Here is a 12,500-nt window from a genome sequence, read left to right on the forward strand (position 1 = left end):
CACTTTAGCTAGAGTTGACAACCTAGAAATTGGTCGGTAGTTATCTAAGATAGACGGGTCACCCCCTTTTAAAAGTGGCAGTACTTGAGCTGATTTCCAAGTTTGTGGAATATATCCACTTGTTAAACTAAGGTTAAAAATAGTAGCAATTGCGTCTGAAATTAAAAAAGCAGCAGTTTTATAAAAGAAAGGTTCGATTTCATCAGGCCCTGCTGATTTTTTACAATCCAAGTTTGTAAGTGCCTTCTGCACCTGCGAGGTGGATATAATCAATCAATCAATCAATCAAGAGTTTATTGTCATTGTCAATTGTCAAAAAGGCAACGAAATTGTGTTTCGGGTACAATACTTAGTAGCAGCGTAAACTAATACAAAGTTTAGTACACCTGGGACGAACTGCGCTACTGCGCGCATCCACCTTCACAAATCTTGGTTTTAGACAAGTGTTAGACAACATTGGGTAAGGATGAGGAGAAAAAGATTCCATAGCTCCACATTGCAAACACAACATCAAGGTATAGACAAAAAACCTCATTATGGCTATAAGCAGTGGAGACGCAGACATTGTACAAAACCGGGGGGAGGGGGGGGGGGGGGGGGGGGGTGCGGAGGAGGCGGGGGGGGAGGGTGGGAAAGGAGGATAGAGGATAGCTTATCACCCCACTCTGAGCCATAGCTCAAACCGTCCCAGGGACGGCCTTGCACTGTCCCATAGCAAGTGAAAAACGTCTCCAGGTGCCTGTGGTAGTTGAGGGAGGCAGAGAGTCCAGACATTGCTTGTCCTCCAAGGAGAGATAAGAGTCCTGACCTTGGCTCTCTTGTTCTGCTCTCGGAGGAGGCGGACGTGTTTCTTCAGAGCTCCTGAGCTCTCTTTTCCCCTCCCTTCCCCTCTCCCCTCTCCCCTCCTCCTCTCACTATCTCTTCCCCGGCTGCTGCACTCTGTCTTGTCTGACTTTAATTTTCTGCTGAGACTCCACGCTGTCCTGTTCTCCTGAAAAGAAATTAACAATGGATTTGGTCAACTGGTCTTTCAACGCAATTGACACCATCTTTTCGAAGATCAAAGTGGGTTCGGGGGAGCCCAACTGTCCTGATGGGACGACGGCGGCTGGCTATGTGATGGACTCGTGGGGGAAGTGGAACGTCATGTGTCTGGCTCCGTTAAACATTGAGGACGTAGAAGATGTCTACACTTTCGGCTACTTGGTGGCAAGTTCCTTGGGAATTGGATTATCCTTGGGACTGCTGTACCGCATTTGCTCAAAGATATGGGCAGCCATTAGGGGCCCCAGGCTGTCCGGCTCAATTGACCGGTTGGGCAGTGAGATTCGAGCACAGAATGTGGTCGTGAATCGCGCTTTGGAGGGTTTTGTGGCAGGTCAGCGCCAGATGGACAAATTGACTGAAGTGATTGTGGCCGAACATCGCCACCTTGAAGCGATTGATCGCCGCATTGATGGACTTGTCGCGCACGATCGCCAGATGGAATCGATCGGTTTGGGAGATAGGTTGCTCGAAATTCTGCTGTACGTGAAACGTGTGGCCAGTCACATGAGAATTACCGCAGAATCGTAAAAGGAATGTCTGCAATAACCCAAACATAAATCTTATTTTGCTTTGGCGCCCCAGCTGCAGCTGCAGCGACCTGACCAAGGTATATGAGTAAATTGAAAACTACTAGTGTTGGATGTAGTGCTACATGTGTGGTCAGTATTTGTAACATCAGTTTTGGTTTGGGTCATAACCCCTGCATTTATGAAATGTTCATTAAAACCATTTACAATGTTTTGTTTCCCTATAATATCCCCCTTGCTACATGAGAGGGAGTTTGGAAGGGTGGGTGGCGCAATTGCACCTTCAGCAGACTTAATCAGTTTCCAAAACTTTCTAGGGTCATTTAGATTATCATTTATCATTTCAAGGTAATAACCACTTTTTGCATTCTTCACTAATCTTGTGCACCGATTTCTGAGAGTCCTGTAGTTTACCCACAGCTTGGGGTCATTATGTTTCTTAGCAGTTGCCCAAGCTCTATCCCGCTCTCTAATAGCCAGAGCAATATCCTCTTTAAACCAAGGGTTGTTTTTACCACTTATTCTAAAAGATCTCAAAGGAGCATGTTTATTAATTAAAAAAAGAAAAGTTGATTTAAAAAAGTCCCAAGCCTCCTCTACAGCAGACATATGACATACATAATGTAAGTCACTGTGATAGACATCGTGCAGGAAGGCTTGATCATTAAAATGTTTGTAATCCCGTTTATAGATATACCTTGGACTAGGTTTGGGTAATTTACAGTTTCTGACACACGCGATAGTGCAGTGGTCACTAACATCATTGCAAAATACACCAACAGCGGCGTATTTGTGTGGTGTATTCGTGAGGATTACATCCAACAGAGTTGACTTATTATTGTCCTTGGCATTAATACGGGTGGGCGCGTGCACCAACTGCGAGAGGTGAAGCGCATCACAAATGTCCTGAAGTGCATTGGATGTTGCGGACAACCAGTCCCAGTTTAGATCTCCCAGCACTAGGAGCTCATTGTCCGTGTGTTTTTGTAGTGCTTCTGACAGTGCAGTTGCAGCCTCAGCTGATGCAGAAGGAGGACGATAGCACCCGATTACTGTAAGGCCAGCGCCGTTCGGCATATTAAGTTTTATTGCCGTCAGTTCAAAAAATCTGGGTCTAGTGACAGAGTCGATGAGGGAGCAGTCCAGTGACGTTTTGGTGTAGATTGCAACGCCCCCTCCTCTTGTCAAGCGATCCGACCGGAAGATAGTGTAACCATCAATGTGAATCATTTGATTTGTAATAGAGGAATTAAGCCAAGTCTCTGTTAAAACCATTATGTCACAGTCAGTTGACTTTGCCCATAGACGCACGGGTTCTATTTTGTTAATTAGACTGCGCACATTTGTATGGATGACGCGCAGCCCGTTGGAGTTTTTGAGATCAGTTGGAGTCTCAAGCTCAGTTTGGGTAGGTCCTGGATTTGGGTGAATATTACCTGCCAGGAGTAGCAAAATACACATCCAGGCATTCACAGCCTGTCGGCGGGTGTTTCGAGCCGCAGGTGTTATCAGCCACAGGGGAGAGAGTGCCGAGTCCCCCACTCCATGCGGGATTTGAGTCGCTCCCTCCGATTCTGTCCAACGGAAAGGTGAAGGATGAAACCCGACCATAAACGGCATCGTGATAGTCCTTGCAGGAGTATTCCAATAATCCAGGCCATGATAAGCCTTGAATCCCCCCGATTGGAAAGTCGGGAAGAACGCCAACAGGTAGAACAAAGTAATCCACGACATCATTTGTTGGTTAACAATAGATTCTTCAGTGAATTATGCGCGTCAAGTGTATCGATATTTAGCGCGCAAGCGAGAGTAAACGCAAGTTATGGGACACATTTAAAACATAGCGTTGTTACTGAGACAGGACAAGACAAACACCTGTGCCGCCATCTTGACATCTTGATTTGACACTCGCACAAGTTTTTGAGTATCGGGCCGATTTCTTGCTCAATCACAGGTCAATCGTGAGTCTCGCATCGTGCAGTGTACATGGGGTAACAACAAGCGATTTCGCTTCACGATCGTGTAATCGCAGTGTCGCAAGAAAATCAAAACTGTTTGAAATCCTGGTCGTGCCTCGTGACCAAATCGCACAGTTAAAGCAGTGCTACGACACGGTTTGACAGTTCGTGTGTGCGTGGGTTTGTGGGTCTGCGCCTTCACCTGCAAAAGAACTGTCTGGGGCCCTGCAACATCCAATACACACACACTACTACTACCCCTTTTGGAAAAGACCACACAAAAACAAACACACACACACACACACACACACACACATACACACACACACTCTAGGGGTGGAACGGTTCAAAAAAGTCACGGTTCGGTGTGTATCACGGTATGAGGTCTACGGGTTACGGTTTTGTACGTGGTTTTTTTTTTTTTTTTTCTTTTACTTTTTATCTTGGCCCCATAATACGTAAGGGTTAACGTTCGGCGAGAAGGTCGCTACCGTGGAATAGCAGCACGACAGAGAGAATCTTTAGACCCCGACGCGGAGCGGAGGGGTCTTGTTCTCTCTGAAGTGCTGCTATTCCACAAAGCGACCGACTCGCCGAAAGTTAACCCGCTTATTATATGGATATACTTAAATGATTCACACATGCGGGGTCATTTCTTTAGACCTATTTAATGTTAAGATTGTTGCTGCGCAAAACAAAACAGTGCCGTTGTGGAACACCGCTAGGCAACAGCTAGGTAGGCTAGCCAGGACAACAGGTGTTGTCTATCACAGCAGCTGATTAGAGTGACAAAAGACCGGACCCCCTGCGGAGTGACATGAAACATTCGCTTTAGCCACTGACTTGTATACAAGCCAGTGGCTTTAGCAGTGAACGTCTTGTTGCCATTGACAGCGGTAGCCAGGACAACGGGTGCTGTCTATCACAGCAGCTGATTAGAGTCTTGATGAAAAGTCGCTTTAGCAGTGAAAAGTCTTGTTGCCATTGACAGCGGTCTGTTATAGACCAACCCGTCCGTTATCGAAAAATAACAGACGTCCGAACGTTGGGGAGCCCCGTTGAAATGAATGGAGCATTCGACAGATGACGTCACAACCATATAATAAGACGTAATAAACACCATTACACCAGTGGAACACTGTAATAATGACTTACAATATTTTACTACCACAGTACTACACAACTATGAAATTACAGTGCCTTTAGTAATATCCTTGGTCCTTGCCATTCTGGTAACAGTTAATTGCCATTTACCTTAACTTACCATATTTTAGGATACAGCAAAAGGTTATAGAATTATAGTCATAATGTAATAATAATGCAGAGGTTCATTTGCCTCTAAGCACACTATTTTATTTCAGAAACTTAGTATTTTGATAGAGCAAGAAGGAAGACATGGATGATTTCAACATGTTTTACATTTATTACTCAAAAAAGTGTCAGGATGTTTGCTGCCATCTGGTGGCATCTACAGGAACAGACGAAGTCTTTTGAACAGAAGAACACACAATTGCCTGAGAACATGAGGCTGTAAACATAATGAGCCCACCATCCAACCAGCTCAACAGAAAATAAAATCAACAACTCGAATCCCTGAGAGAGAATATGTGTATTTTTTTCAATTGAAATTAAAGTGCAGTGCTTTGAAACATATGGCTTAAAAAAGAAACATATGGATTAAAAACAATAAAAAAAATATAAAGTGCCACTCTTATATTTAAAAAAAAAAATATCTAAACATAAATTGCCACTCTCATATTAAAACAATACACAAAATACAGAAAGGTTCAATTAAATATTGCAATAAACCTTAACACTGCACTGTTAATGACAGCCCTCCACCTTTCACTTAATTCGCATATTTTTTTGCAAGAAAATCAGTTTGTCTACATTTTCTGGCAAGAGACAAGACCTACTTGCCGTGACAATGTCCCCTGCTGTAGAAAAAACCCGCTCACTTGGCACGGATGTACCTGGGACAGCCAGGTCACGTTGTGCCAGCTTCGCCACATGGGGATACTTGTGTGCATTGCTCTTCCACCATGCGAGGGGATCTTCATCTACAGAGATGCAGCCAGCTTGCTTGTAGGATGTGACCTCTTCCTTTATGACATCTGACAAAGGTTTTGCACTTGCTGTTGCCTCTGTTGTAAAAAAGTCTGCAAAAACTGTTGCCATGGCCGATTTTTTGGAGGGAGGAGAGGTCTCTGGCGGGCCGGATTCTGCTCCTGAGGATGAAGTGCTTGCCTGGGCTTCAATGCCTTGTTGAGCCTAACAAGAATCATACGATAGACATTTGGGAAATGTTAATGGCATGAAGCAGGTGACAGTAACAGAGTTACAGTAACTCCCACAGGGCAGTGGGAATATACATCTATTATATATCTATTATAATAGCAAAAAAAAGGATTAAATGCAGTTTATAAATGATATATAACATTTAAGCTAGGCCTATTTTATATGTACAGAACATCAGAATAGCCTACCTGCTTTTCGAGGTTCACAACTTCTATTGTGAGGTCACCCCAGATTTTGTCAACACAGGCTTCATCTAGATGAGGCAGGGACTTGAACCTTGGGTCTAGTGCTGTGGCTCTGTGTAGATAGTCCTGAAGGCTAGGATCACTGTATCTGCTTTGGAGATCCTTGCTGATGGCTGCCTTGGCGTCTTTGATGGCAGAACTGTCATCTGCACTTTGTGCCATTGCTTTCAGCACCATGCTCTGCAGTGGCATGATCATTGAGACGGAGGGGGATGTTTCTGTACTCATGAGGGTGGTGACATTCTTCAGCGGTTTAAGCACTTCTATGAGGCCTTCTGCCAGCTTTGTCTCACCGTCATTCAACAGGATAATGTCCTTGTTTTTTTTTCATGTCTTTGTCGGTCACGGCGGAATATATGGCCGCCTGTTGCTCCACATAGCGCTCCAACATGTCGTATGTCGAGTTCCAGCGAGTTTGCACGTTGTGAATTAATTTGTGATCTGGCAATGTCAGCAAGTCCTGTTTCGTTTTCAAGACGAAGGCGGCAGTAGTGCGGCGGTGGAAAAAAGTTACCACCTTTCTGACTCTCGCCAACAGTCGTGCGATTTGGGCATTGGATATTGCACTTTTGGCTGCCAGGTTGACGGTGTGCGCAAAGCAGGAAATCTGTGGCCCAAGTCCCTCCGTCAAACCTACGGCATTCACAGTGTTTTTGGCATTGTCCGTTGTAACAGGAATACTGCCGCTGCCCCTCTCCAACGTCCACTGCTCCACCACCTCTCTCAGCTTTTGGGACAGGAATTCGCTGGTGTGGCTCTCGTATATCGGGCGCGTTTGTAACACGCAGCTTCTTAACTCCCACTGGGGCGTAATGTGATGGGCGGTCACTGTTAGGTAACTTTCTGTGGACCTGGAAGTCCATCCATCTGTTGTCAGCGCTACCTGGCATGCCTCCGATAGCTCTTTAACTATATCCTGTCTTGTCTCTTCATATAGCTGTGGAATGACATTCGTGCCAAAGTATCTCCGAGTGGGCATCACATATCGCGGCTCCAACACCTTCAGCATGTTTCTGAAGCCTTCACCTTCCATCACGCTGTAGGGCTGCATATCCTTTGCGATGAATAAACCAATGGCTTTTGAAATTGATTTGGCCTTGGCGGTGTCCGCAGCCAGGGGTTGTTTAAATGCCGCGCTAATGGTAAAGGGCTTTTAGGCAGGCCCTCCTCTCCTCCCCTCCACTAACACACTTGGGTGATATCTGCGCACATGGCTGGCCATGTTTGAAGTGTTTCCATCAGCGTACGGAACATGCATTCTGCAATGTTTGCATATCGTTGCCGTTCGATCCACGTTTTTTTTGCCAGCATCATCATAAGTGACGCGGAATCCAAAATGGTCCCACACTCCTGACTTAAATGACGATGGTGCATCCTCTATGTCCGGCCTAGGCGGCCCGCCTTCCTCACTTTCACTTAGCATGTTTGTACACGCCGCTCCTCCTTTAGTTTCGCTTCTTTGGCGCGAATGATAACCACGTGGTAACATACGGGCTACAATGCGCACGTCGAACGTCTGGTCACCAAAAAAAACTTGGACACCGTACGGTTTACACATGCCCCGTGCCGTGAGAAGCAAACCGTACGGTTCGGTTTGTCCACATAAACCGTACCACCCCTAACACACACACACACACACACACACACACACACACACACACACACACACACACACACACACACACACACACACACACACACACACACACACACACACACACACACACACACACACACACACCACACACTCTTTATTCCACACAAAGGATTACGGTGAGTCACTGCCAGGCGGTGAGGAGCCAGGCGGCAGCATCGGACCTGATAGGCTGGTTACTCCAGAGAGAGTGACACTGTCTTGCTGTCACAGGAAGAAACAGAGAGAGAGAGAGAGAGAGAGAGAGAGCGTGTGCGTGTGCATGTGTGTGTGTGTGTGTGTGTTGTGTTCTCTAAGCACACTCTAAGAAAATTTCCCTGCAAAATAACGGCAGTTACTGGCAATTATATTTACCTGTAATTCTACTGTTATTTCACACCAAAAATCAAATACAGCTCATTGCTGTTTAATGTATCACAGTATATAAAATTTTTTCAGCAGCAATTGAACTGTTAAATAACAGTACTCTACAGAAAAATAACAGTACATTTCAGTTAAAAAGTTGAATTGTACTGTGTGATGACAGGCAAATACTGGGTCATAGTTGTATTCATGAATATGGCCATGGCAACTTCCCACCCCACCCATCATTCTCCATAACTGTGGTACCCTGGCCATGTTACCACCCCACCCTCCCATCGTTCACCATGACTGGAGTGCCTTGAGCATGATACTATGGCGCAATGCTGTATTGAGAAAATGGTTTGCGGTGGTCCTTTGAAAGTGTGGGCATGAACAAAATGTCAGAGTACACAGTGCTATGTTACAATGATAGTGTGCAAGGTGGGCTTTTTACTGTATCTCTTGATGAGCCAATGATGAATATAGCATTGGTCAGTCTTTAAAAAAATATTTTGCACCAAGTAGCACAGCAAACAAGCAGCACTACAAGCTAGCTCTCAAAGCAATGCCTAATTTGCAGCAGGGACATTATATGCCACAATGCCACAAATGATGCCACATACAGCAAGCTTTCACAAAGAGGAAAGTGTGCAAGCATGTAAGCAAGCTTGTAGGCAAGCTTGTAGGCAAACAAGTGCTATGCTGTGCCATGCAGGCCAGCCAGCAGGCAGGCAAGCAACTGAAGTGTTGATAGTCCAGATTTATATACAGGTGCAAGAGTACCATGTGACCAGAGTCATCAGGCCCTTGGCAGGTGACGCCCGTAATTGAATAATGGCATAACAGCCCTACTCAGGTGAGGCCAGGCACTGATTAGCAGATTGGTTTAGATGGGGCTGCTTGTTGCAAGAGTGTTAAAAGTTCTTAAAATGTTTCAGCCATTCACACTTTCATCACTATCAAAATGCATGTGCTACTCACACTTTGCTGCATCAAGCACTTTTTAAGTATTGCAGTTTCCTTAGAAATTGTTTCATCATGCTTGATAGTATCAGATAATCTTTAACCAGTCAGAATGACTTCAGTTCTTCAGGTGGTATTGAAGTTTGATGGTGATCACGGACAAGTGGAGGATGAATGGGTTTCAATGGTGCTGCCTAAAATAACTTGTTATTTTCTAGAGATGCACCGGATCCGGTTCCGGTTCCGGTTCCGGATCCGGATCCGTCAGGATAACAGAGTTTTTCACAGGGTCCGAGTCCGGCAGGATCTTAAGCAGTGGATCCGGTATCCGGCATGTTACCTAAAAATCAGGGTCTGGTGCATGTCTAGCCTAGGCTTTTCAGTCTTTCACAACCCCAATCACTGCATGGAGTGAAATCCCTTTGGAAGCGGCTATTGAAGGCAGTGTGGCAATAAGCCAATGAGTCTAAACAATAGTTTGCGCCATCGTAATAAAAAGGGCCCACGTGTGCGAGTAGACTATATGTTTCAAACCTTTTGTAGGATCCGGTATCCGGTTCCGGATCCGGCAGGATCTTATTCAGTGGATCTGGTATCCGGCAGGATCCTAAAAATCAGGATCCGGTGCATCTCTAGTTTTTTCCACAACGGCGAATACTGCTATTGTGCAGTACTTACTGTTTATGCTCAATATGTGACTCAAAGTAATATTTTCACAGTAGTTGTCTGTTTTTTCGAAAAGCAGTAGAATGCTGTTGCAGAATTTCCGTAAATAAACAGCTATTTGTTACAGTGCAGTATTCCTGTTACCACAAAGGGAATTGTGAAGTGGGTGTCAAGGAGGCAGCATCACCTGCACTTGTTGCTCAGCCATGACTGAAGAAATGACAAAGACATTACATTCAGTTCAACAAAGACGCTTTTGCACACCTCTGTAGTTGGGCAGGTGTGTAGGATGTTATCCCAGTGGGTTGTGTAAAGAAATCCCGCACACTGTCCATTCCACCAACAAACTTCAATACAACGTTTCGGTCATCCGACCTTGCGACCTGTGTGCGGGATTTCTTTACATTTGAAAGCCATTACATTCACCATCACTGTGTCCATACACATGTCTTCCAATGGGATTTATCATTAATTCAAGTACTGGAGCATTACCTGTCAGCTTAGTCTATGTTAACAATTACAGTCTTTGTCATTCTGTGTTGTTTGGCTCAGTCACCACACCGCCTGAAGGTACCAGAATGAAAAGAGAGGTAGCTATGCAAAGGTGTGGTTCACAGATATGCAGAAGAAAACTTTCATCAAGAAATCCGCTACCTAGGAAAACTGGTTTTCATAACTATGTGTCTGAGTAAGAGCAGATTGTGTGCGTGTGTGCGTGCGTGCATGCGCGTGTGTGAGTGTGTCACTGTGTTGACATTGTCTGCCTGCTCAACTTTTTTGGGGAGACAATTTACAGAGGACACGCCCCCAGGCATGGCTTGCACTGGGACGCACACACACAGACACACACTACTACTACTACTCCTTTCTCCACAGTATGAGTAGGAGAAACAGTTATGTTGCTCGCCTGTGTTGCGGAGAGAGTGGAGAGATGACACACCCAGCCGTGGCCTGGACAGGTGGGTGTGAACAAACAACTGCATATCACTGTCAGGATGAATCGCATGGCTGGAGGGCATTGGAAGGGTGTAGGTCGGCTAAGTGGTTAAGTGCTCTTTTATTCACTGACACCAAAACAATATGTGCGAGGGCTCAACAAGAACAGAAATTAACTCACCCTCTCCGATAAATCAGCAGCATGAACATCGAACTTGAAAACAGCAAAGGTAGCACAGAGCCAGCTACTTCTTGTCATCAGCTTTTATTTGTCATTGTAGCAAGTACAACTTGAGCAAATTGAGCATTCCAGATCATTCAATAAAAAAATAAAAAAATAATAAAAGGTTGGGAAAAGTATTTATAATTCTCACGCACATAACTGTGTAGTTCCATCACGCACATCCACACACCCCGCATCAAAAACCTCGCACACCCAGCCTCACGTAGCCTATCACAACCATAGACATCCACATTAATCTTTAGGTGTAAATCTATGCTTTGCCAACATAGTGCAGTAATGGCTCTTTTAAGTCTATTTGTCCTGGTTGTCATGGCAATGTGTCTGCTGCCAGATGGCAGCAGTTCAAACGGGTTGTGTCCTGGGTGGGTGTGATGTCATAGGGTGTTTTCACACCTTGTCCCTTTCAGCATTTTGGGAACTCAGACCTGTGACTCAGCATTTTGTGCGCATACTGTATGTGAATGTCCCAAAGTGTACCCAGACCCCTCAGAAGTGAACCGTACTGAGACCTTTATTGAGGTGGTCTCAGTACGGTTCACTTATGAATCCTGACAAGTTAGACTTGTGTGATAGATGTTGTCACTTAAGAAGAGTTCTAGTCAAGTCAAGTCAGCTCTAGAGGATCTTTTAAAGACCAATGTGTGTTTGAAGGCCGCAGCATTTGTTGGCCTGTCATGACAGGAAAACAGAAAGAGGCACAGTCACCGTCTATCAGTGTGAGTTGTGAGTGTGAGTCAGAGTGCTATGTACCCGGAAAACCGGTTTGTCCATAACTATTTGTCAGAGTATGAGCAGCGGAGGCAATCATGCGTACATTTCCTTTCCTCCCTCTCCCTGTCTTTTTTTCACACCTTGAGAGAGACACACACACACAAAATCACACACACACATGCACGCAGGCATGCACGAACACACACACACACACAAACAAACACATATGCACGCACGCACCCACGCACGCACACAGACACACACACACAGACACAGACACACACACACACACACACACACACACACACACAAACACACACACACACACGTACGTACACACTTTCATTCATTCATATTTTGTCTTACTGTTCTTATTATTGTATTGTATTGTATTTATATGTTCTGTACTATGCTTTGGCAATTCAAAGTGTCTTTTGAGAGACAGAGAGAGAGAGATAGAGAGAGGGGGAGAGAGAGAGAGAGAGAGAGAGAGAGAGAGAGAGAGAGAGAGAGAGAGAGAGAGAGAGAGAGAAAAGAGAGAGAGAGAGAGAGAGAGAGAGAGAGAGAGAGAGAGAGAGAGAGAGAGATTTAAAGCAGACAAGGGGAGAGGTAGGGTGGGGTAGAGAGGGACAGAGAGGGAGAAGGGGGGGGGTGCCGGTTGAGAGCGAGTGACGACAGTCGAGCCAGGCAGTGGCATCAGGCTGAGAGGCTGGCTACCACGTACCCATAATTCCATGCAACACAGACTTCAAAAAATAGCAACCAATTCCCTTGTATACTTTAAATCATATGTTTTCCAATGTGAATTACTGGTCATTCATGTAATGGAACATGTATATGTATTATATTGGTGCTTGTATTGTTGTAAGACTTGTCAGTTTAGTCTGCGTAAACGATTACACCGTCACC

The 12,500-nt window shown here is 45.1% G+C and overlaps 2 protein-coding genes across 2 annotated transcripts in view; one reads left to right on the top strand and one right to left on the bottom strand.

Annotated features, from left to right (window-relative positions):
• LOC134461577 (SLAM family member 8-like) overlaps positions 1-2,632 on the top strand; it is a 61,990-nt gene extending 59,358 nt beyond the window's left edge. The window contains exon 4 of the mRNA XM_063214470.1: positions 2,565-2,632. Within this exon, the coding sequence (XP_063070540.1) occupies positions 2,565-2,632 (68 nt within the window). The remainder of the gene's footprint in view (positions 1-2,564) is intronic.
• Positions 2,633-4,971: 2,339 nt separating this feature from the next.
• LOC134461586 (E3 SUMO-protein ligase ZBED1-like) lies at positions 4,972-6,683 on the bottom strand. The gene is made up of 3 exons (XM_063214477.1): positions 6,019-6,683; positions 5,506-5,803; positions 4,972-5,000 (listed from the first exon to the last, which is right to left on the bottom strand). The coding sequence occupies exons 1-3, from the start codon at positions 6,301-6,303 to the stop codon at positions 4,972-4,974; spliced, it is 612 nt and encodes a 203-aa protein (XP_063070547.1). The 5' UTR covers positions 6,304-6,683.
• Positions 6,684-12,500: the final 5,817 nt, after the last annotated feature.

The sequence above is a fragment of the Engraulis encrasicolus genome, chromosome 13 (assembly GCF_034702125.1).
Source record: "Engraulis encrasicolus isolate BLACKSEA-1 chromosome 13, IST_EnEncr_1.0, whole genome shotgun sequence".
Lineage (NCBI taxonomy): Eukaryota > Metazoa > Chordata > Actinopteri > Clupeiformes > Engraulidae > Engraulis > Engraulis encrasicolus.

Coding starts and splice junctions, on each gene's coding strand:
- LOC134461586 (XM_063214477.1), bottom strand. CDS start 6,303: ATGAGTACAGAAACATCCCCCTCCGTCTCAATGATCATGCCACTGCAG. Junction 5,804..6,018: donor TTGTGAACCTCGAAAAGCAG/GTAGGCTATTCT, acceptor GATTCTTGTTAG/GCTCAACAAGGCATTGAAGC. Junction 5,001..5,505: donor ACGTGACCTGGCTGTCCCAG/GTACATCCGTGC, acceptor CTGTTCCTGTAG/ATGCCACCAGATGGCAGCAA.